Source organism: Micrasema longulum, unplaced genomic scaffold, assembly GCF_059751315.1.
Source record: "Micrasema longulum isolate JH-2025_06_02 unplaced genomic scaffold, ASM5975131v1 h1tg001527l, whole genome shotgun sequence".
In the NCBI taxonomy this organism is placed as follows: Eukaryota; Metazoa; Arthropoda; class Insecta; order Trichoptera; family Brachycentridae; genus Micrasema; species Micrasema longulum.
The window spans coordinates 800674-826053 of NW_028278710.1; the positions used below are offsets into that span (position 1 = coordinate 800674).

General features: G+C 34.0%; 1 protein-coding gene across 5 annotated transcripts; it reads left to right on the top strand.

Annotated features, from left to right (window-relative positions):
• Positions 1-1111: 1111 nt before the first annotated feature.
• On the top strand, positions 1112-24224 carry LOC148275045 (protein EFR3 homolog B-like). Of its 5 annotated transcripts, none has more exons than XM_088236240.1 (4): positions 1112-1261; positions 19707-19933; positions 22534-22678; positions 23987-24224. In XM_088236240.1, the coding sequence occupies exons 2-4, from the start codon at positions 19710-19712 to the stop codon at positions 24116-24118; spliced, it is 501 nt and encodes a 166-aa protein (XP_088092366.1). In that variant the 5' UTR covers positions 1112-1261; positions 19707-19709; the 3' UTR covers positions 24119-24224. The 5 variants fall into 5 exon arrangements, with proteins under 5 accessions (XP_088092366.1, XP_088092370.1, XP_088092367.1 ...); XM_088236244.1 differs by lacking the exon at positions 1112-1261 and adding an exon at positions 3660-3797; XM_088236241.1 differs by lacking the exon at positions 1112-1261 and adding an exon at positions 14859-15054.
• Positions 24225-25380: the final 1156 nt, after the last annotated feature.

The window sequence follows — 25380 nt, forward strand, 5'->3', positions numbered from 1 at the left end:
TACCGTTTTATTAATAATATTTACTATGTTATATACCATGCCTTGGATGTAAAAGTAAACGACGATCTAAAGACGGAGAAAATCAAGATCAAAAAGAGTGTAAGCCAGGGTGACACGCTATCTCCAAAACTTTTTACATTAGCCTTAGAAGACGTTTTCAAGATACTTAATTGGAATAACAAAGGCATACAAATAGATGGCAAGTATCTAAATCATCTCCGTTTTGCAGACGATATAGTAATAATTAGTGAAGAGGTAAATGAACTGCAATCTATGGTAAAAGAATCATACGAAGCCTCTAGAAAGATCGGTCTGGAAATGAATATAGACAAAACCAAGATTTTGAGTCCAATACCTAGCAACACATGTACTGAAAGAAAAACTATCGGTGCTGTTGACGAGTACATTGACCTTGGACACAAAATCAAATTGGGGAAATTTAATCAAACTGTGGAATTACCTAGACGAATCGGGTTAAGTTGGGCTGCGTTTGGAAAGCTGAAACACGTTTTCAGAAATAAGGAAATCCCAAATAATCTGAAGGCCAAAGTCAACAATTCTCGTGTTCTGCCGGTAGCAACATACGGTCTTGAAACCATGTCACTCACTGCTAGAAGTGTTCACAAAATCAAGTGCACTCAGCGGTCTATGGAAAGACAAATGTTGGGCGTCTCCTTAAGAGACCGAATAAGGAATGAGGAGATGAGACGCCGTACAAAGGTGACCGATATGTGGGAAGTGGGAAGACAAAAATGGCAGTAGGCGGGTCATGTAACGAGACAAGAAGTCGATAGGTGGACCCCCAGAATACTAAACTGGAGATCCTACGGAAGTAAAAGGAAAGTAGGGAGACCACAGAGGAGATGGACTGACGACGTCGTCGAACTCGCGGGCCATGGATGGAATCAGAGGAACGGGAAAAATTTGGAAGAGGCCTATATCCAGCAGTGAAGAGAAACGGGCTGATAAGAAGAAGACTATGTAATATAACATTCTTTATGAAGTTTTATCATTAAAAAAAATAATTTTAGTAAGGTAGGTACTTACTTTATTGTGTATTTAAATTCAGATCCCAAAAAATAAACTTAATTTCAATTTGACAGATGCCTTTATGTCAAATAAATCAGAGTAAGTAAATTACAGTCTTTCAAAATTTCAAGTTTTGTAAAACCTCATAATATGGACGATATAGACAAAGTTATCGTTATATTAATGTGCGTCTTGATTGCTATTCGGTTGACACAGTCGATATAAGAACAATGTAAGTGTTATTTGCTATTTTAAGGTAAATATGCCCATCTTGATCCCCCGATTAATTACCATCAAAAGGTACCTAGATTTATCGATATTAATATAATGCATAAACTGAATGCTATTTTATAACTTTTAGTCATAGAATTAAGAATAGTCTAGAAACCGCATACGCGCATCAAACAGAAGGCGACTAAACTACTCTTAAACGAGTAGTTTTACGTTTTGACCCATGAGCTTTTTTGTAGGCGTCGCTCAGTACGCAACTCCCGATTTGAATTCAACTGTACCGTGTTGTGTCGTTTTAAACTATAGAAATGCTGCTGAGATCAAAAAGAAACAGGATGGGATCACATTTTATGTGTAAGTATCAAATGCATCTGTAAGTAACCTATGCAGAAAACGATGACAATCTGACAGGTGGAAAAATATATAAAAATAATAAGAACATTGGTTTTAATTGATTTAGTGGAATTTTAGCTTATTTTTTGCCCATCTAATGAAAGAACTAACGAAAATTGGATTTAATTACGCCGTGGTGGACATTTGACCGGCATTATTTTCAAAAGATCAATTATTATTTAGCATTACATAAAAATATCCGTTTTACGTAAAATAACATTTGTTTCATTTTTTAAGTTTAAAGTTTATTAATTGAAATACTCTTAATTTGAGAGAAATTAACAAATCGCTTTTATTTACAACCATAATTTGTGATATGGTTCTATTTTTCGCGATCTGGCAACATTACGCGGCAACTTCACGCATGCGCGCGGCGAAAGTGGGGCAAAGTTGGGGGATTTTTGGACACAGTCCGATGTATTCAAATATGAGTCTACGCTCTGGATTATTCTTAATTCTAATACATTAAAAAAAAGAATCAACAATATATATATTATCAATATTTAAAGCATTAACTTTGTGGTCAAACGTTTTACTTAATATTATTGAATATTTGTATATGACCACTTACCGATTTTTCTATGTCTACCGGTTTCGAGACGTGCCCGTTTCTTCGTCAGGACACTAATTTAACCAACAGGTCACTGTCAGGCAGATGAAGAATACAATTCTGTTAGTGAAACAGAACTAGAACCCTGGACAAGTGTTTTTGACTCGATGACTGCTCTTAAGTTAAAGTTCAGAATTAGGTAATCGAGTGTAGATATCATCAGATCAGCCTCGATGTGTAGTGGTTGACGCATAAGCCTACGATTTTTGGTATTCTGGGTTCGATTCCTGGCAGGGGGGACGTGAAATATTGATTTAAAAGGTTTTTTGACGTACAATTATTTTTTCCTGGACTGGCGTTCTGTTAGCAAGCAGCAAGGATGATTTGTAGCAAATAGTCTCTAGAATGTATGATGTATGCCTGGAGAGCGAATTGGCGATGAACGAAAGTAAGTCCAAAGTGATAGAATTTGAAAGGGATAGTGAGGTTACTGACTGCATAATAAATGTAAACAACGAATGTCTCGAGCAAGTAGAAGAATTTGTGTATCTGGGAAGCATGTTTTCAAGAGATGGAAGAGTAGAAAAAGATGTTGTAAGAAGAGTGAATGCGGGCAACAAAATGAACGGAACACTAAGCACAGTAATTTCTAATAAAATAATGTCAATCGAAGCTAAACTGGCAGTGCACAACGGAGTTTTAGTCCCAACACTTATGTATGGAAGTGAAACATGGAACTGGCAGAGGAAGGATGAAAACCGAGTAAACGCGGTTGAAATGCGATCTCTTAGACGAATGTGTGGGAAATCAATGTATGACGGGGTTACGAATGATGAAATCAGGCGAGGGTGTAAATCTGAGTCAAGTTTAATTGATAAGATTAAGAAAGGGTCTCTGAGATGGTTTGGTCACTTAGAACGAATGGACGACGAAAGAATGGTAAAACAAGTATATATGGCAAAAATGAACGTCAACGTGAGACGAGGACGACCAAGGAAGACGTGGCATGATCAGATAAACCAAAATCTTAAGTCTGGTCATATCAAAAGCAGACAGAACCGAAGGGCATGTATGACAAGATGTATGAATGTGGAAGAAGCTAGGAATGTATTCCCTACGGGGAAATGGCGTGATGGTAGTAGTAGTTGTAGTAGTGGCACATGAAGCGTAGCACTGATCACTTTACCTTCACGTAACAAATGATCGAACTATGCTGTATTTAGTTTACTTGATGTGCCCTATGCACCACTGGGTGTGGAAAAGGGAACGATGATTATAATTAAAGTCAGTTCCACCAACAAATGTCATTCGAGAAACCTACTTTTGAATTATTTATTTTACTGGAGAAGGAACCTACTCTGCGTGTTAATTCAAAAAAGAAGTCAAAAATACTTATTTTTGATGTGACAGTATTATGTCAAACACTTAAAACATGAGAAATATATACAAACGTCAAAAATTTAGTGTTTTTAAAAATTTTAGTCAAACGTACCATGGAAGATCTAGATAAAGCTATTATAATTTTTATTTTGATTTATTTGGCTCTCAAAGTGACGCATTAGAAGAGATATTTTTCTATTTTGTTGTTTTTTTGGTAAGTTTACCAAAATATTACTGTTTTTTGCACATTTCTATTGCTGTTTTAATTGTTTTATTTTATTTTATTTTATTTAGAAAACATACAGTCATACAAAATAAGTACTAAGAACAACAATTTTTTAACATAAAAAGACCAATTAAGTTTTCATAAATTAAAAAGATATAAACATTAAATGTGACAAAAAAATAAAAAAATAAATAAGAATTTAAGTGAGAAAAGGATAATTGTTGACATTTGCGTTTTCCATGGAGGTAATAAATTAAAATAAATAAAAATACCGAATGTACACTCCGAGCCATCCACGCACACACATGAACGCACATATAAAACATACACAAACATATACATTACATGCGGCACATATATATAGCATAAACCACTCAAGATGCACATTCAGCAACTATCCCAAATAATCGACCCCATGAAGAAATTTTCTGTACAAATGCAACGTGCAGTTAAAAATGTCTACATCAATACTGAGTCCGTTATAATTTCTACAGGTACGTCTAATGAATGAATTCGAGGTATAATTGTTTTTACAAGTTGGTACATAAAAAAGGGAATTTAATCTAGTATAGCGAAGAGGACAACGGAAACCAATATTTGTATACTCTCTTGAATCCACGCCTCATGTCTGAGGATGGAGATCACGTCCGACTCCGGGCATGGCTTGTCTGTGGTCAGTCTCCCTCCACCTGGATTCCGATTACGATGAAAAGTATTTTCTTGATTTTGTCTACAAAGTGAAATTAAGTTTCCTGTATGAAAAGCAGAATATGCATACAATTTTTTCTTCTAAACATGTTCAATTATAGGTTACCGACGAAGATACTTAAAATGTTCACACAAATATACTCATTTTCGTACACAAATATTTGTTTTTATTTAGAGACAGTCGGAGATAAGTCTGTTAGCTTCCCATTGTAATCGGGGCCCAGGTAAGTTGTATAATTTCTGTCCCAGGGGTGGTATTCTGAATCTTCTCTACCCCATAAGGAGTAATTAATTTTGATTTTTTTTATTTTTTTAATGCGACGACGGTTATACATCAAATTTTGTTAAAAAAACTGTTAAAAAAACGGAAAAAAACGAGTACTGTTTGGTCATTCCAACCTATTTAAGAGTTTTGGGTAATGCTTAAGGTCGCAATAATGTTCTAAATGAAAATTATCATATTTAAATTTGTTTCAACAGAGAGGGAAAACATTTTTGAGAAGAGAATATGGACTCCTAGGCATTTATTTTATTTTATTTTATTTTATTTATTTACTAACGGACATTGTCCATGTATACAATTTATAAGGTTTAAATATTACAATATAAGAATAGTTTAAAACATTTAAAAAAAAAAAAAAAGAAGCATTGACAAACATAAGGGACATCGAGACAAGATCTGGACTATTTATTTAGTGCTCGTTTAAATCCTTGTAAACTTAAACCAAAAAAGTCCAGATCTTGTCTTGAGTTAACAATACGACAAAGGCGGGTCATTGGAGAATTTAGGCCATAGTTTGTTCTATGCTGATCGATGAACAGTACTTCATTGTTTCTCAATCTACGAGTCGGAATATTGAATTTTACTTGTCCCAGTAATGATGGAACATCGATTATACCATTTAGTATGCCGAACATATATATGGAGTCAATATTAGTTCTACGTTTTTGTAGACTAGAAATATTTAACATTGACTCTATTTCAGCATAAGAATAATTATCTCTCTCTAGTCCAAGCATCCACGCTATTTTTCGAAGCAAGCGATGTTGGACTGATTCAATGTGATTTATGCGATTGACATAGAATGGAGACCAGATTTTCAGGGCTTATGACCTGTCATTGTCTGATCTAAGTGGCCACTTTACACACTGTGTAGCATTTACCATTCTGCCCATGTTTAAACATCCTCATTTCCTCAACTCTTCCATCTGTTGACTTTTGTGAAGTAAAACACCTTTAAGTTAAAAAAACACCCTGTATGAAAAAATCATCGAGGAAATTCCCACTCAAATCCCTCCCACTAAGGAAAATCCAGTCCTTAATTCCTCTCTTGAAAATAGACGCTCTTCCAAAATATTGAACACTCTTTGTGCGAGATTTCTCTGAGCAAAAGTCGTACGGGTTTTGGGTATGACATAATTTGTGCCCTGGGAAAACCTCGTACGCTCTTTTTGCTGAGATCTCTCCTTATTATTCGACCAGAAATGTGTAGGTGCTTCTTTTAGGTACAGTTGTCTCATATTTATTGATAAATACATAATATTTCAAATACCTGCCAGAAGGCAAATAGAAAATAACATACAAAATGATAAATCAAACCGCTTATACACGCGTTTGTGTAATATTCATGTAAAAAAGTGAATTGAACAGGAATGTTGCATCTCATAAAATAAAATAATACGGACCAAAATGGACACCAAGTCGTTGGAACAATAGGCATAATCCCCCAGTCTACACACGTGCGTTTCCAGAAATTACCAAGCAGCCAGTGGGCCACATGGTGACGATATCTACCTACTGTCTATAAAAGATTCTCTTCGGACATCTATCTCCCTTTGTTAACCATGGAGTTGATACAGTGCTTTATTTATTTAGTTTTTTATTGCTTACTTCTTGGCATGAACACTTGACAAACTTACTACTATGCTCTATTTTTTGTAAATTTTTTGATATCATTTTAACTTTGCTAGAATTCCACTCGTCCGTGCGCTTTGTAGCTGCACGATGATTGGTTATCTAGTTTTCATATACCAACTTTAAAATATCTAAACTTTGTAAATGGGGTCTAGAATTCCAATCGTCTATACACTAAATTTATTTGTCAATTTTTTAAATGTGTAAATTGGGGGCTAAATTTTTAACTGTCTATGCGCTCTGTAGCTGCAAAACGTCCTGTAATCTAGCTCTTATCTGTTATAATTTTTGATTGATCTTAATTAAAAACGAGGAACTAGAATCCCAACCGTCCATGCGCTCTGTAGCTACAAGACGTACTGGGATATTTATTAATTGTACAGCGCCCTTGAGGTGATTTTCACAAAAATGGCGCTATATAAATTATCCAACTATATATACAAGTATATATCCAGCACCTTCATGTATTGGAACAACTGTTCGGTATGTTGTCTGACGGGTATGTTGGAGGGCGCCGGAATATTATTATCAATAATAATAAACTTTGATTAGAACAACAAAATAAATGTCTGGGGTTTTGAAACCTTTTCAGCCATCGAATAATGTAACAAAAATATGGTTTTCTGGCGCGATAAGGGTTAAATTAATTTTTAAAACATAGACAATAATATTAAAAAATAAAAGCAAACTTTTTTAATAAAAAAGTACCCACCTATCTGTGAATTCAAATTCAAATTTCAAAACAACGTCTTTCTTAACTGACAGATAAAGTTACGTCAAGAATTTCGTGTTAAATTATCGAGTTTTTATTTTGATTAAAAAATTTTACGTGTCGAAATTACACCTATTACCCAATATGGACGATCTTCAGACGACTATTGTGCTCGTCATTTGTGTTTTGGTTATAATCAAAGTAATGCACGCGGTTTAAAACAAAAAAATACAACCAGTAATTAATAAAACGTAATTAATTAAAAAATGTTTTTTGCCATCGGTGTGATAATAGATCATGCAATATTAGACACGTTACAATAGCAATAAAAATGGCATTTAAATTCGTGCCTTCATTTTTTGATGGACCATAGTATTTGAATTTAGATCCCGGAAATAATTTCTTTTGTTTCAAATGACAGCTACGCAATATGTCAAAAATTTAATTAAGTGATAGTTTTTTTTTCAATTTTAAATTATATTTGGTAAATTCCTGTAATATGGACGAGCTTGAGTCCACCATTTTACTTATAATTGTTTTTTTAATTGCTGTCAAAGTGAAACAGTCCATTTGAGAAATATACGGCGTTGTAAATTTGAAATACGTATGATAAGGTAATCATTGACATATTTATTAATACATAGACATGCTCTGAGCCATATAATTATAATAGACAAGAAACTGCGTACGTGCATCAAACAGAAGGCGACTAAACAACTCTTAAAGGAGTAGTTTCACGTTTTGACCCATTAGTTTCTTTGTAGACGTCGCGATATTTTTATATTTTGTTGTTTTTTTGGTAAGTTTACCAAAATGTAACTGTTTTTTTAACACATTTTTATTGCTGTTTTAATTGTTGTATACTCTCTTGAATCCACGCCTCGTGTCTGAGGATGGAGATCACGCCCGACTCCGGGCAAGGCTTGTCTGTGGTCAGATTCCATCTACCTGGGCCCCGATTACAATAAAAGGTAAACATTTATCTTCAATTTTTCGAAGAAATTAAGTTTTCTGCATAGAATTAAGAATAGTCCAGAAACCGCATACGCACATCAAACAGAAGGCGACTAAACTACCCATAAATGAGTAGGTTCACGTTTTGACCCATTAGTTTCTTTGTAGACGTCGCTCAGTACGCAACTCCCGATATGAATTCAACTATGCTGTGTTGATTCGTTTTAAAGTGTAGGAATACGGCTGGGATCAAATAGAAACTGGATGGGATCACATTTCATGTGGAAGTGTCAAATGCATGTGTAACTAGCAGATGTATTACATAAAAATTTAATTCTTTTTTCCATCTGTCAGATTGTCAAAGAAAACAAAATGGACATTTTGTCAGTGTTGCCAGGGTAGTTAAATTTTTTACGCTACTTTGCTCATCAAATATTATTTAACATGACAAAAAATATCAGTTTTAGGTAAAATATTTTTTTTACAGTTTTTAAGTTCAAAGTTCATAGTTCATTAATCAAATTACTCTTATTAATTGACCTTTTACCTTATCTTCTATGAGTTGTCAATCAATGTTTCCGCGTGTACAATACAATTTTGGAGAACTTTAAAAAAAACCTTAGTTTTTTTGTGTTATGATTATATTTTTCGCGATCTGGCAACATTACGCGTTGACTTCACGCATGCGCGCGGTGAAAGTGGGGCAAAGTGGAGGGTTGTTTCCACACAGTCCGATGTATTCAAATATGATTCTACGCTTCTTCTGGACTATTCTTAATTCTATGCCTGAGACATAGAATTATAATAGACGAGAAACTGCAAAACGCGCATCAAACTGAAGCCGGCTAAAGTATTCATAAATTAATAGTTTTCCGTTTTGGCCATTAGTTACTGTGTAGACGTCGCTTAGTACGCAACTGCCGATTTAAATTCAACTATGCCGAGTTGTGTTGTTTGTAAGTGTCAAAATACTGCTGGGATTAAAAGGGAATAGTGCGGGATCATATTTTATGTGTAAGTAGCGAATTCACAAATAATTTTATTTAAGAATTCAATTATTTTGCTGTCTGTCAGATTGTGAAATAAAACAAGGTAGCTATTTTGTTTGTGTTGCCAGGGTAGTCGATTTTTTACCCGGCTTTCTATTAATAAACCTTAGTATTAATTTACTCAATTTATTTTATTTATTATTTTACGGCACAAGTGCCTTTTACAATATGAAATATAACAAATTTTTTTTTCTATAGATATAAATAGAAATTTTCCATTTGTAAACATATTTATTTTTTCTCATGTTTAATCTTTATTCAAGTAAATGGCTATTCTTTAATTTTAATTATATTATTTTTCTCTATTTTCATACTTTAAAAAAAACATTTTATCTAGTTTTGTTGAGCTTTTCATTCCTTTTTCTTCTTCTTCTTCTTAATGAGGAACTTCAGCCCCACGGGAAATTGGATACAAAAATGTTTTCTTGAGCGCGGTAAAATTAAAAATATTAAATAGTATGGCAAAGTTTCTTGAAAATGTACGAAAAAATAAATAAAAAAAGATTTTAATAAAATTACACTACTTTAATTGACGTCACTGGCTCATATGAACCAACCAATGATTTGAAAGCTGTGAAGGATATTAAATAAATAAAACGTAAATGAACCAGTCGGAAGAACTACTAGAGAACAACCTCTGACATCACACGCGGAGTTATTTCAGAATTAAAAAACTTTAAAAAATCCTAACGCTGATAATACGATATATGTAAATAAAATATAAAAATATTTGGCATAGCTTAGTTTTTTAGTCCATTAACAAATAAAAATAAATAAAAAGGGCACTTCCTCACTGTATGTTTTATTTTTCAAAGCATCAAAAACAAAATAATTTATGTTAATTATTTTTAATGTGTACAATATTATGTCTGTACTCTTTCATTTGATTCTTAATTACAACTTATGTCTGAGCACTCGATGACAAACTATTATTTAATAGTTTATCGCATGGGTCGGCAACCTTTTGTTGTAAAAGGGCCAAATATTTTTCATGGGGATCAGTGCGGGCCGCACTTGCAGTAGGTATACATACAATATTTATGTACAAATATTTTAGTTTTAAAAATAAAACGCTAAGTGTATATTTTAACGACATTAATTGTATTTAATAAAATCAATGAGATTTTTGTGATTGCATTTGACTTGCAAGTTTTTTTAATATCAGCTTGCATTTTTGAAGTAGAGACGCGTAGTATTGCGTCTAAATGTGAATTCGATAACCGAGAACAGTGTTTGTTTTTTCGATAATTCAGAATTGAAAAAGTTTGTTCACAAATATATGTACTACCAAACATAGTAATTATTTGCTGAGCAAACCTTTTTAAATCCTTGTAGTTTTCAGAAGGCAAACTCCCATAGAAATCCACCAAATTAGTTTTTTCCTTAAAAGCCATTTTAAGTGTGTTATCACTTTGCAAATCTATCACGTTGATTTGCAAATCGCTTGGTACATTACCGATATCTACTGCAAAGGGGTTTTCGAAAATCTCCATCTTACGTGAGATCTTTTTGAAATCAGCAAACCGGTTTTCAAACTCAATTTGTAGTTGCATTAATGCACTTTTCATTTTAGTATTTTGCCAAACAAAATTTATTCCAGCTTCTTCTACTGCTTTCTTGCAATTTGGAAAATGATCGAGTTTCCTTTCATCGATATGCTTGATAAATAATGTTAGTTTCATTTCAAATGATTTAACATCTGAATACATATTGCATATCAATTTATTTTTCCCCTGTAAACGTGTATTGAGTATATTCAGTTCGGCAGTCAAATCAGTTAAAAACCCATGATCTACAACCCACTGGTGGTTGGAAAGTTCGTGTATTGCCTTTCCTTTCATCTCCATAAAGTTACAAATTTCTTTCCTCAAATAAAAAAATCGTTGAAGTACTGCTCCTCGGCTTAGCCATCTTACTTCACAGTAATACATCACGTCACCATATTCAGCTTCCACATCTTCCAAAAACTTTTGGAACTGGCGGTGAGTAAGCCCATTTTTTCTTATAAAATTAATAGCAGATACAACGGTATCCATTATTTCTTTCCACGATAAAACTTTGCAACACAATGCTTCTTGATGGACAATACAGTGAAATGTAAATGGAACTTCCGATCCAAACTCTTGCAGTTTGCTGTTGACTCTTCCGACAACACTTTTATTATGACCGCTCATATTTTTTCCGCCGTCCGTGGTGATGCTAGTTAATTTATCCCAGTTCAAGCCACACGAAATCAGAGCTTGGTCCAAGTGGTGAAATAAATCCTCTCCCTTTGTAGTTCCTTCGAGACTGCACATTTTTAATAACTCCTCATAAACAGAAAAGTTTTCGTCAATTCCTCGTACAAATATAAGGAATTGTGCCGTATCCGACACGTCTGTACTTTCGTCCGTCGCAAGAGAGAAGTAAGTAAAATACTGCGCTTTATCCTTAAGTTGTTCACGCAAGTTAGCACCCAAGTCTTCAGTGCGTCTGGTGCAAGTTCTAGAAGAGAGACTAACGTTTTCAAACATTTTTTTCTGTTCCAGGCATACTTCCTCCGCGATAGCTAAGACACAATCTTTTACAAGTTCACTGTCAGTAAATGGGCGACAATGCTTTGCAATTATCTCTGCTACTTTGTAGCTGGCACGAACAGCTGATTCGCTTTTGTCTGTTACAACTTTAAAGGTATTCTGCTGATTTTTGAGTGATGATTTCAAGTTAATGATTTTGTTTTTTCGAGATTCCCCTTCAAGACACTAAAATTTAGTTTTGTGCTCAATATCATAATGTCGCTTCAGGTTATATTCCTTTACTACGGAAATACTCTTTTGACAGATTAAACATAGTGGTTTTTCTTTAAACTCGATAAAAAAATATAAATGTGTCCATGCTTCATTAAAAATCCGTCTTTCATCAACGATCTTCCTTTTTTAGAAGCCATCTTGGGTGTACAAATCTGTAACAATACAGAAACATAAAAATATGTATTTATTTTTACGGAAAGAGTCATAGTTTTGTCCTGTATAAAATCCTTAATTAAATACTCCCCCAGTGAGCAATATTTTTATTCAAAAAACAAAATCGTAAAATTTATGTCAAGTATACCTAAAGTACACCTTTATTGACGAGTAAACAAATACTATCGTTGTGAAAATTTTAAAAGCAATAATTATTGGCCTGAAAAACTCCATACGCATTGAAAATATCTGTCGAGAAAGAATAAATAACGCCGACGGGACTCGAACCCGCAGCCTTCTGATTGCCGGTCAGATGCTCTCGCCATTGAGCAACGTCGGCTTATTCCCATTCCGCCAAATAACTAAATATGTACAAGTATTTATTCATTCAACAGTCATTGCTTTTTTTTTCAACAATTATTTCTTATTAATTTTTTCACCTGAACCTACCAACTTTATTTTTTTTGTAGAAAAGGCAATTGTAACTTCGAGTCCCGTTGGCGGTATTTATTTTTTCTCGGAAGCTATTTTTAATGTGTATGGAGTTTTTCAGGCTTATAAAAATATTACATTCATAGTGCACCTCGTCTTAAAAAGTTTATCATTGAAATTTTTTTTTGAAACTGTCGTAAACTCATGGATACTTTAATATTGCATTGTTATATTCATTACTTGTAATGTTAGGAATAATATTATTATCATGCAGTAGGTAGGTACTTACCAAAAACACTAAGAGAATTCACAAAACAGATTTTATAAAAAAATAAAACTTGCAGCGAATGTAAACGCCGCGTGGGTGGGTAGTTAGCGCAGCGCGAGCGAACAAGTAGCGTTACTGGCGGTCGACAACGGAATGATGCGAGGTGCGTGTGGCGTTCTTGCTTTCCTTCTCTTTCCCCCCGCTCCCCCTTCGCTCCAACTTCACTATCCCTTCGCTCACTTTCTCGCTTCCTTTCACTCGATTGTGTATAATATCGTCCGTCATGTGCGTTGCGGCGAGAATCTCGCGGGCCGCACCAAGATGTCTCGCGGGCCGCATGCGGCCCGCGGGCCGCAGGTTGCCGACCCATGGTTTATCGGGACAAAATGTGATTGATACTTTGTTTTCTTGTTATAAGTATTGATATTGTAATAATGTGTATTTTATTGAATAAAGACTCTATACCAATATCATATGCTATAGTCCGTAAAATATAGCGTGATTAGTATGACAGCTATCAAACTAATTTCATTAGTGATGGAAAATTACTGACCACTGATCAAATCGATTTGATCAGTTATTTCATGCAATCGTGAAACTCTGTTTCCGAACATTGATATAAAAAACGAAAAAACAAGCCTGTTATAGTGTGTTTAACATAATTGTTCGCCAAAAAATGAGACATTTATACTTTTTTCATGAACAACATCAAACGAAAAAAAAATTTTATTCGATAAATTTACATTGATCTCAATTCGTCCCATCTCTAACGTTTTTGCTAAATGATGTAACCTTGTAAGAACGTCGTTAATAGTTATGTTATTTTAGTTTTTTTTTTAGTTTTAAAGCTGATTTTATATATTAATGTTGATTTATGTTTTAAGCATATCTTAGGTTGGATGACATCCAACCTAAGATATCCTGATGACACCACACTTATTGCATCTTCAGAGATTGAAATGAAAGAACTAATTGACCGAATAGATGCTGCTAGTTTAGATCTGGGACTCTCAATGAATATGAGCAAAACTAAGCTTATGATCATTGATCGAGCTAATAAAGTAGCGCCATTATCCTTACTGCGCAACTTAGAAAAAGTCAACAATTTCATTTATCTAGGTTCTCTCATTAGCGATGGCGGTGGGTGTGAAGGTGAAATACGGCGACGTGTTGGTATTGCCAAAAGTGCTATGAGTCGGCTGGTGAAGATCTGGAAGAATCGCAGTATAACAAAAAAGAGACTGGTGAAGGCCTTGGTTTTCTCAGTGTTCATGTATGGTGTGGAGTGTTGGACACTGAGGGAATCTGAAAAAAAAAATCGAAGCTTTCGAGATGTGGTGTTGGCGGCGAGTGCTGCGGATTCCGTGGACGCCCAGACGTGCGAATGCATCTATTCTCCAGGAACTGGACATAGGAGAAAGACTGATATCCATGTGCGAGAAAAGAATCCTGCAGTTCTTTGGGCATATTTCCAGGGGAGATTCTGATAGTTTGGGGAAAACTATTCTCCTGGGAAGTGTCGAAGGGACAAGGTCGCGTGGACGTCAACCGACAAGATGGAGCGGTACAGTCACTGAGTTATCAGAATCATCACTGACGAATGCCTATAGAAGAGCACAAGACCGTTCCAGATGGAGGTATACTGTCCACCGACGAGCCATGCCTGGAGTCAGGCGTAATCACCATCCTCAGACATGAGGCACGGATTGAAGAGAGATGTTTTAAGCATTGTAATAAAAAAAATAATTAACACGCCGGATACAAATGATTTTTCGTGTGTCAATATAAATAACTCCTTTTGCGTTACTACAAAGTTATGTCTTCACTTTTTCTGACAACTGTCATTCTAATTATGTTACATTTTAAGGACTATAGTAGTTACGCTCACAGCGTACCTTGTTTGCTTATTTGGCGCCCTTGAATTGATCGAATTTGTAACCCTCCTACATTTTTTTACATTTTTAAAAATTGTCTGACGTACCTACCTATCCTTTTTTAGCGACGAATTTTTTTCCTGCTTACGTAGGCACGTGCCTCCTTTTTTATTCAAATTTAGATTCTGAAAAAATAACTGCTCGTATAAAAATGTGACAGATTCTGACATGTCAAAACGTATGTAATCTAAATTATCAAGTGTTAATGAACTAAATCATTTCAGTTTTCATTTAATTAAAACTAATATGGGAGAAGTCGAAGCGGCTGTTGTTTTTATGATTTGCCTTTTAATTATGATCAAGGTGACACAATGTTCATAGGCATGAAGAGGTAATAAAAAAAATATTCTTTTTCTCTATTTTAAGAGGAAACTCGGTCCGGTTTTTCTTCATACAAAGGCATACAATTAAGAATAGTCCAGAAACCGCATACGCACATCAAACAGAAGACGACTCAACTATTCAAAAACGAGTAGGTTTACGTTTTGACGCATTAGTTTCTTTGTAGACGTCGCTTAGTACGCAACTCCTGATTTGAATTCAACTATGCCGTGTTGTGTCATTTTAAAGTGAAGAAATACTGCTAGGATCTTAAAAAAACAGGATTCAATCACATTTCATGTGTAATTAGCTAATGAATGTGTTTGTCCCAAATGCATTACTTAAAAATTAAATTATTTTTCCATCTGTCAGATTGTCGAAAAAACAAAATGGAAATTTCGTTAGTGTTGCCAGGGTAGTAAATTTTTTACCCTACTTTGCTCATCTAATTAGTGAATGAATGAAAATTGAACCTCAGATTAAACAACGCCGTGGTGGACGTTTGGCCGACATCATCTTTAAAACATAAAATATTATGTTTTATGTCAAATAAAATTTGTTTTATATTTTAAGTTCAAAGTTTATTAATTCAATTACTCTTATTAAATGAACCTTTACTTATCTATTCTGTTGTGTCAATCAATGTTTCCGAGTGCACAATAAAATTTTAGAAAATTAACAAATTGTTTTTTTTTTTCTTACATTTGTGTTATGGCTATATTCTTCGCGATCTGGCAATATTACTCGGTGACTTCAAGTATGCGCGCGGCGAACGTGTGTCTAAGTGGGGAAATTATTGGACACAGTCCGATGTATTCAAATATGATTCTACGCTCCTTTTGGACTATTCTTAATTCTATGTTATTTAGATATTTTCGTAGATATTTACAATAAGCGTATGTCTATCGATTTGATTTTTTGATAAATAGTTTCTTATGGGAGCTTTATGCCTTCGGGTGTACGTTATACAAATATGATAAATAATTTTTAAAAAACGGAAAAGGTGCTGCTAACACAGAAAACTTCATTCTGATGCTCTCTCTCTTCACGGACTGTGTATACTTGTAATGCCGTATTAAACAGACTTCATGAACTCGCCAATTGTTATTTCCACGTATCTGACATATTTAGTGTAGGGTATTGTTCCTATAGAACAAACCTTTTGAACTTTTTCAAAGATGGTGAATGGTAATTATATTTATTTATTCATGCATTTCATAATATGCCTACATATACAGTTTTTTGTTCTCTTTGCCCAGCTGTATGAAACAGTACTTATGATTTTATTGTGGCATTACTGTAGAATGTTTTATTATTTAAACTTTCTACTCAATATGCTGTATAATTTTTAGGTTAACTTTTTGAAAATAAATCTTGGGTATAAAAGGAAATTTATGTATTTACATTTAAAAAAATGCTAAATATGTGAGTATTATAATTTTTTTAAAATGCAGATTTGCCGTTTATGTTAATAAAATAAAATAAATAAAATAAAAAGGTAGGTACCTGTCAGGTTGCAAAAAAATTTGGTAATTCTGATTTCAAATTCAGATAACAAAACAAAATATTATATTATAAGTGACAGGTAGGTAAAATGTCATTAAAAAATAAAATCATGAAGTAGTGTTTAAATTTTTCGTTTTTAAGTTTTTTTTTTTTTTTTTAATAATAAAATGTGTGACATAGGCAAGACGATGATTGTTTTTATTAGTGTTTTTATTGTTGTCAAACTGGTGAAGATGTGTTGAACGAAAAGGTACACAATATAACTTTTCGAGATATACCTATGAAGATTCGATTTTTCTATATCTTACGCATATAATTCAGAATAGTCCAGAAACCGCATACGCACATCAAACAGAAGACGACTCAACTATTCATAAACGAGTAGGTTTACGTTTTGACGCATTAGTTTCTTTGTAGACGTTGCTCAGTACGCAACTCCTGATTTGAATTCAACTATGCCGTGTTGTGTCATTTTAAAGTGAAGAAATACTGCTAGGATCTTAAAAAAACAGGATTCAATCACATTTCATGTGTAATTAGCTAATGAATGTGTTTGTCCCAAATGCATTACTTAAAAATTAAATCATTTTTCCATCTGCCAGATTGTCGGAAAAACAAAATGGAAATTTCGTTAGTGTTGCCAGGGTAGTATTTTTTTTTACCCTACTTTGCTCATCTAATGAGAGAATCGATGAAAATTGAATCTCGAATTAAAAAACTCTGTGGTGGACGTTTGACCGACACTTTCTTCAAAACATTAAATATTATTTGACATGATATAAAAATATCCGTTTCATGTCAAATAAAATTTGTTTTATATTTTAAGTTCAAAGTTTATTAATTCAATTACTCTTATTAAATGACCCTTTACTGATCTACTCTGTTGTGTCAATCAATGTTTCTGCGTGCACAATACAATTTTAGAGAAATTAACATATTGCTTTTTTTTATCTTACATTTGTTTAATGGTCATATACTTCACGATCTGGCAATATTACTCGGTGACTTCCACTGTGCGCGCGGCGAAAGTGTGTCTAAGTGGGGGAATTATTGGACACAGTCCGATGTATTCAAATATGATTCTACGCTCCTTCTGGACTATTCTTAATTCTATTATCTTACGAATATGTATGAGGGTATAAGAAGCAAGCTTAATAAGCAAGCAAGCAATCTCCATAGAAGGAGTTACCGAGATATTTGCGAAAACCTTTAAAAAAAGAATTATGAGATTTCTAATTATGCTTCACTAACTAAATGCAAAATACTGAGCCTGCAGTGTAAAGTAGTATAAATTAAATCTGCTTTTGCCGGATTTAGAGACAGTTTTGAATTACGCTATTATTTAGGTAGGTGGGTTTATATTATGTATAGTTTATTTTGGCATTAACGACTAATTTTCCGTTTTTGGTTTTTGAATCAAGAAAGGAGCCCTGCGCTGGTTTGGACATGTAGAGCGAATGGACAACGAAAGAACGGCTAAGAATATTTACAACGCGAATGTTTATGGATGCAGAAATAGAGGACGACCGAGAAAGACATGGCATGACAAAAGCCAACAAATACTTGAAGATTGACATGTCGAATTCGGAATAGTCGGCGTGCGTGCATGAGAAGATGTATGAATGTAGAAGAAGCGAGATAGGTATGCAAATATAGAGTGATGTGGCGTTCTATCCTCCCTGCCTACCCTTACGGAGAAACGGCGTGATGGTTTGCTGTTGTTGTTGTTGTGGAGATTCCTATGTTTGCTTCTAGTATCCTCCTTGCAAACGAATGGAGGCAAATTATAATAATTAAAAAATACCCTCATATGTCAAGACATACGGTTTTAAAATAGATAAATATGAATCTGTTTTACCCTGTGGTACCTTTGAACATTTTTTTTCGTGTTTGATTTTTTTCTCGTATGTTAACAGAGAGATATATTTTTTTGTTTCTGTTTTAGATTTATAATTGTATTGTCTATAGCTCGCTAATTTTTTAAATGCTTGAAAAGACATTCATTTTATTTTATAGCGATTTTCACAAAAGGTACATTTTTGTCCACAGATAGACACATATGTGTATACTTGTGGATTCCATCTCTTCCTGAAATATTTTAGCCAGTCTTTTTCAGCTTTCTCATCACGAATCCAGGATGGAGGAATATATTCTTCTTTTTTGCAATAATTGCCAATTGAAATGCAAATTTTCTCACTTTACAGTGTCCAATTGAAAATGAAAATAGGCTGCTTTAGCCAGGTATTTGCGACGCTGTTTTTTTATCTTCCTGGCTAAAATTGCACAATTAGGAGCCTTGATATGTTCTGGACGTATGTCCCGGGCTTTTTTAACATAATTAAAAAGAGTTGATTTGGAAACCTTCCATTTGGCTGCCGTTACTTTGATGTTTCCATCCATAAATCTGTTCATAGATATACTAAAAATCTAAAACTTAAATTTTAACAGTCTTTTGAATTGGGGTTAGAAGCGTAACTAACACATGCGTAAACGAATAAAGAACACTTTTAACTCTACATATGTAATATACAAATAGTAAGAACCAGACATTATCATGTGGCAAAAATGAAGCTAATTTAGAAAATTTACTTTCTGTTGCAAATAACTTCAATTCACAATAACAAACACGTTTAGGAAGTAATCACAAGTTTGACAGAAACAGATAAAAATATAGTCCCAATATAGTTTTGGGGAATTTTCATCTACTTTGTTGCTAGTGATACAATGACTGTCCAAAGGTGCACACGTCCAAAGGTACACACGTTCAAAGGTACACACGTCCAAAGGTACACACGTCCAATGGTTCACACGTCCAAATGTACACACGTCCAAAGGTACACAACTTACTCCTACTGTAAAATCCTAGACATTTTGGCCCTTTTGACCATTTATTATTTACATCGTTTTTTGTTTTAATATTTAAAAAAAAAACAACCATTCCAAAATTCAAAAACAAATACAGGAAAATGCTTCTTTCGATTAATTTCACGATTACAAATAATATACAGCAAATAGATTTTGAGTTATCGAATTAAAATCGGTCTATGGGGGATTCGATTCCCCCCCTTCGGTCCGGCTAGGTTAACGCGTCTTCGTATTTTGACGATCCTATGAAATGGGCCATAAACTTAAAAGTTAAATCTTCTTTTCCACTAGAAAATGGATCCTCGCTGCTCGATGGACTACCGCCCGCGCTACAAGCGGCTCGTGGACGCCGTGTTCCCCGCCGCCGCCGACGGCGACTGCGAAGGGCAGCACGCGCGCCGCCGCGACCTGTCGGCGCTGATGCTCCACGCCATGGGGGCGCGCTGGGGGGACGCGGAGCTCGTGGGGAACTATCTGCTGCGGCTGGCGAAGAAGGATTTTGCGAGAGGATCATACATGTAAGTATAGTAAGCGCAACAATGTTTCCATGACTGATTTCAGCTGTGAGCAACTTGATAAACTTGAATGACTTCAAAATATGGTATTTTTTGGTCTTAGGAAGATGACCATGCACATTTCTTATTATCATTGGCAACTGAAATGGCTCAAAATTAGACAGCGGAGAGACTATCAATCCCTCTCACTTCTGTTCAATGTACTTCATAGTCCTAACGCTCCTATATACCTCCGTGAAAATTTTCAACACTTGTCAGTTCATAGAAAATACCCGCGTACTGAGAACTCTTTACAACTCCTTGGTGCGAAGTAGACTCGACATTTGGGGGCCACATGAACTGAAGTACTCTCTTATCATTCTTCCACATATAGATTACTGCTCAACAATATTATTTTTAGCAAACGAAGGAAATTTAAATAAACTAGAAATTTTACAAAATAAAGCGATGAGAATAGTTCTTGAGAAAAATAAATATAGCAATGTAAAAAAAATGTGAGATGAACTAAAATGGTTATCTGTAAGAAGGAGACTTAAATTTAATATGTTGATATTTATACATAAATTTTTTCACAATAAATTACCAAAATATTTTAAGGATAAAGTTGTCTTAAACAAAAATTGTCATGAATATGCTACTAGACAAAAGGATAAAATAAGACTACCATTATTGAAAAGATCTGAGTCGCAAAATTGTTTGATGTATAAGGGTTTAAAAATGTATGATGAGATGCCTGAATGTATGAAGAATGAAAAGTGTCTGAAAGAATTTAAAAATAAATGTAAAAGTTACTGTAAGGAAATGTAAATATATATAGATGATGTAAATGTACATAATAGTTTATATTAGTTTTAATATAAGCCAACTTAAGAAATAAATAAATAATTATGATGGAGAAAATCCAAAAGAAGTCTCTGAGATATCTCTACATGAGAGAGTGCGGGGCATTATCCTCGGCTCTACCCGACCGAGTTTCTCCAGGGTATGCTCGGCTACAGCAGTTTAGAGACTAGAAGGAATGTGTATTTGACTACACATTTTAATCGATTGTTGCGCGGTATGATCGATAATCCTGAGATTATGATTAGCATTGGTTTGTATGTTCCTGATAATTACCTAAGACAGTGTCAGCATAGGTTGTTTCAAATTCCGATATACAGGACCAATCTGCCTGTAGTTATTTATTTTAAAGAAACAAATAGTCGACAAAGATGTAATAACATTTTTTTTTAAATACGGTTTAAAGACAGACCAGCGAAGTTTCTAAATAAAAATCATGCATATTATTAAATTGTGTTTTAACAAAAGGATGTGTTTATGTGTATTTGTATGAGAGTAAGTGTAGATGTGTGTTTATGTGTATTAGTGTGGGAGTAAGTGTTCAGGTGTGTGTAAGTGTGAGCATCATTAAATAGTAAGTGGGATCGTATCGCGGCCAGAAATAATAAGTCTTAATTTATTTTTAAATAAATTAAGGGTCATGTAAAATATATCAATTGATGAAATAAAAACATTATAGTTAGAGCAAGAACGATAGAGGAAAGAGTGTTGTGCATAGTTAGTGCTACAGACTGGCAGATGGAATAAATACTTATTTCTTGTCGCGCGAAAGGGGACATTAAGATTAATTTTGGAAAGTAGGTTAAAAGAGTCTAACAATGTTTGATTATGTCCAAATGCTTGCAGACTGGCTGGACTTCCTCCCTAGGGAGTTGTTCGCATTTAAATCCACTTCAACAGAGAGGGAAAAAGCTTTTGAGATGGGAAGAGTTGAGGAAATGTGGATGTTCAAACATGGGCAGAATGGTGAATGTTACACAGTGTGTAAAGTGGCCACTTAAACCAGCCGATGACAGGTCATAAGCCCTGTAAATGCCTAGACTTCCATATTCCCATCTCAAAAACTTTTTCCCTCTCTGTTGAAGTGGATTTAAAAGAGTCTACTTTATTATTTAATAATTTATTTAAATAGCGTAATTCGGATACAGCACGTCTATTTTCAAGGGTAAAAAATCCATTTTGTTTGGCAGATTGACTGTAAGTGCAAAGCGTTTTATTGTTTTTATATTCCAGGTAATTTAAAAACTTTCGTTGAACATTTTTAATCCTTTCTATGTTTGTTATGTATTGTGGGCTCCACACAACGGATGCAAACTCCAAATTATTGCGTACAAAAAGGTTGTATAAAGTTTTTACCGTATTTGGTTTTTTAAAAGGTTTGGAAATTCTCAAAATGAAGCGCAGCATTTGGTAAGCTTTTTCAACAATAGAATTTATATGAGACCCGAACAGCAATGTATGCCTGTTGGAAGGGCTACCGCTACGCTGAACAACATCGCTCTGGATATTGATCTGTTCCATGTATCCGAAGGGGTTTTCCGGAGCAGGATTCTCCTACTACTTTGACATGAGCCTCTTTTCTGTATTTTTTCTTTTTTATAATATGTACGTATTGAATATATGTTTGTAATGTATATGTTATATTAAAAATAACTGAATAGTTTACCTCTTCGTTCTAATTATCAAATCCCATCCGCTGCAGCTGCTGGTCGCCGACCGCTGGTTTATACGAACAACACTCTTATTTCTGTTTTGTTTTACAGACACGTGTTGATAAGTTTGGAAGTTCTACACCATTTGGTGAATTGCGCGCCGAAGCATTGCTCGTTCTACGCCCCTTACTTCAGATTTCTGCGGGAAAATCTCTGTTGCGATAATGAGCTCCTGAGAAAATTTGCAGCATCGAAGGTAGGTTACACCCATTTTAAAAATGTAACCTACTTATAAGAAGATTTATCGATAAGGCGGATGAGTGGTGGATTTGCAGTCTCGGCCGCCCCAGGCCCTGTAGTACCAGCCTCCCCTTTCTCTGCTCTCATCATTTAGATAAGTCCTTAAAATATAGCTTGATTAGAATGACATTTGTCAGAAAAAGTGACGACATAACTTTGTAGTAACGTCAAAGGAGTGATTTATATTGACTCACGAAAAATCAATTGTATGTGGCGTGTTAATTATTTTTTTAAATACAATCTTTGACACATAAATCAACATTAATGTATAAAATCATCTTTAAAATTAAAAAAAAACTAAAATAAACCTAATTATTAACGACGTTATTACAAGGTTACATCATTTTGCAAAAACGTTAGAGATGGGACAAATTGATCAATGTAAATTGATCGAATAAAAAAATAATTCATTTCTTGTTGTTCTCGAAAAAAGTATAAATGTCTTATTTTTTTGTGAATAATGAGGAAGTTCAGTGGTTTTTTTAAAATTTTTTATTTGTTAAAAGACTGTTAAACTAAATCTAAAAAATTTTTTTTTTATTTTTATATATCGTATTATCGGCGCTACGATTTTTCAAAGTTTTGTATTTCTGAAATAACTCCGCGTGTGACGTCAGAGGTTCATTTCCGCTTATTCTCATTCAGTTCTTCCTATTGGTCCAGAAGCGACAAGCAGACCGGAAATCTTCCATAGCTCTCAGATCATAGGTTGATTCACATGAACCAGTGACGTCATTTAAAGTAGTGCGTATTTATCAAAATATTTATTATTATTTTTTCTGTACATTTTCAAGAAACTTTGCTGTACAATTTAATGCTCTAATTTTTAGCCCGCGTAAGAAAACATTTTTCGTATCCAATTTCCCGTAGGGCTGAAGTTCCTCATTGTATTAAACACTATAATAGGCTTGTTTTTGCGTTTTTTATGTCAATTTTCGGAAACAGAGTTTCATCATTGCATGAAATAACTGATAAAATCGATTTGATCAGTGATCAGTAATTTTCCATCACTAATGAAATTAGTTTGACAGCTGTAATCAAGTCATATTTTCAGGACTATAACAACTCTTATTCTTTATAACGAATCTATTTCAGGAAAGCATTTTTGTAAAAAAAAAAAAACAGGAAACACTATGTTGCAGTATTGCCAGCAATATTATGTTATTGTAGGCATATTACTATAGAGTTCAATGCATTTTTTTAAAACAAGTTTCTCACAGCTAAAGAAAAAAACTATATGTACCAATACATGTTGTTTTTTCAGACCATTGCCCGGAAAAATAAGAGCTTAGTGAAAACTGATATAAAATGCCGAAAAAAAATTATAAAATATCCCAAATTGAAACCCATTATCGAGGAAGTAGAAGTTTGGAAATACCCCTTCCTCGTTCACTAACTTATATACCGACTATTTAATGTAAATATTTTAAATAAATACCCAACCGTGTTTAATGATTCATACATACATAAGAAACTTAATCAAATAAAAGTTATGCGATAAATTACAATATTTATTATTTAGTCTAAAAATAGTAAGTACATGGATGTCCTAATATTAACTTATGTCTAATTATCATTAAAATATATATAATAATTACATTCGTAAACCACGTATATATGTAGAATTGAAAGCTATCACAAAAAATATTGCAGAGATTTAAATATTTTAAACAAATTCACCATATTACAAAAAAAAGCTCCAAGAAAAATCCCGAGAAAAGAAAAACAGATACACAAGGATAAAGTCGATGGTAAATTACTTAATTAAAGTACTTACTTGTTCAAGAACTAACGCCCAAAAATGGGTATTTTTCATGAAATCACTAAATTCCAAATATCTACCTCGTCCTGTCGGGAATACGCCGAGTTACCAATAGCCCTGTATATACCTAGGTTCAAATGAAGGAATTATGACTCTTGTCCATGCGATGATATTTCTTCAAAGAGTATCGAACATCTATTATTTCAGAGCCTATTTTTCAGTTTACAACGCCATAATCTTGAAGCAGAATGCAGGAAAGGTGGAATATCTTTAACAGATACCCACACTGTCGTCAAAAGTAGTTATCACGCGCCATTGTTCTTGGATTTTGCAACAATGGTGATTGGACTCATAAAGGTAATAAACCAAAATCAGTGAACCCATTTCCAAGACAAAAAAAAACTTTTTTTTTCTGAGTACCTTAGCCTTGTACATGACACGTAAGGCTGCTTAATACAGGGGTCCAAATATATTTAAAAAATAAAAAACTATCACTAGAGGCAGATTAAATGTTGTATTATAATTAAACATTGCCAGAATAAAAAAAATGGGAAATTTTAGTAGGTTTTTTTTTTCATATGCGAGTTGTAGTATTATTGACCTTGCTTATAATGTACAAGGTTTCCAAGTGGATTTTGTTTTCTGGCTATCTGTGCATCCTGAGTAGTGTCGGGAAAGGGAAGGAATTTCGGCTGTGGAGGCCCACAAAGATTTATAGAAACTTCGAGGCATTTGCTTAATGAAGAAGAAAGCATAGAAAACTCATTCAAGAGAAACCGGACTATTTATAAACATCGGTAGGCCGTAGGCCTTCCGTTTGTCTTGAAGTGATCACAGCATTTTGTATCCAGCTATCGTTTATTGTCTTAATTACCTGTACTATTTTATTTAGATGT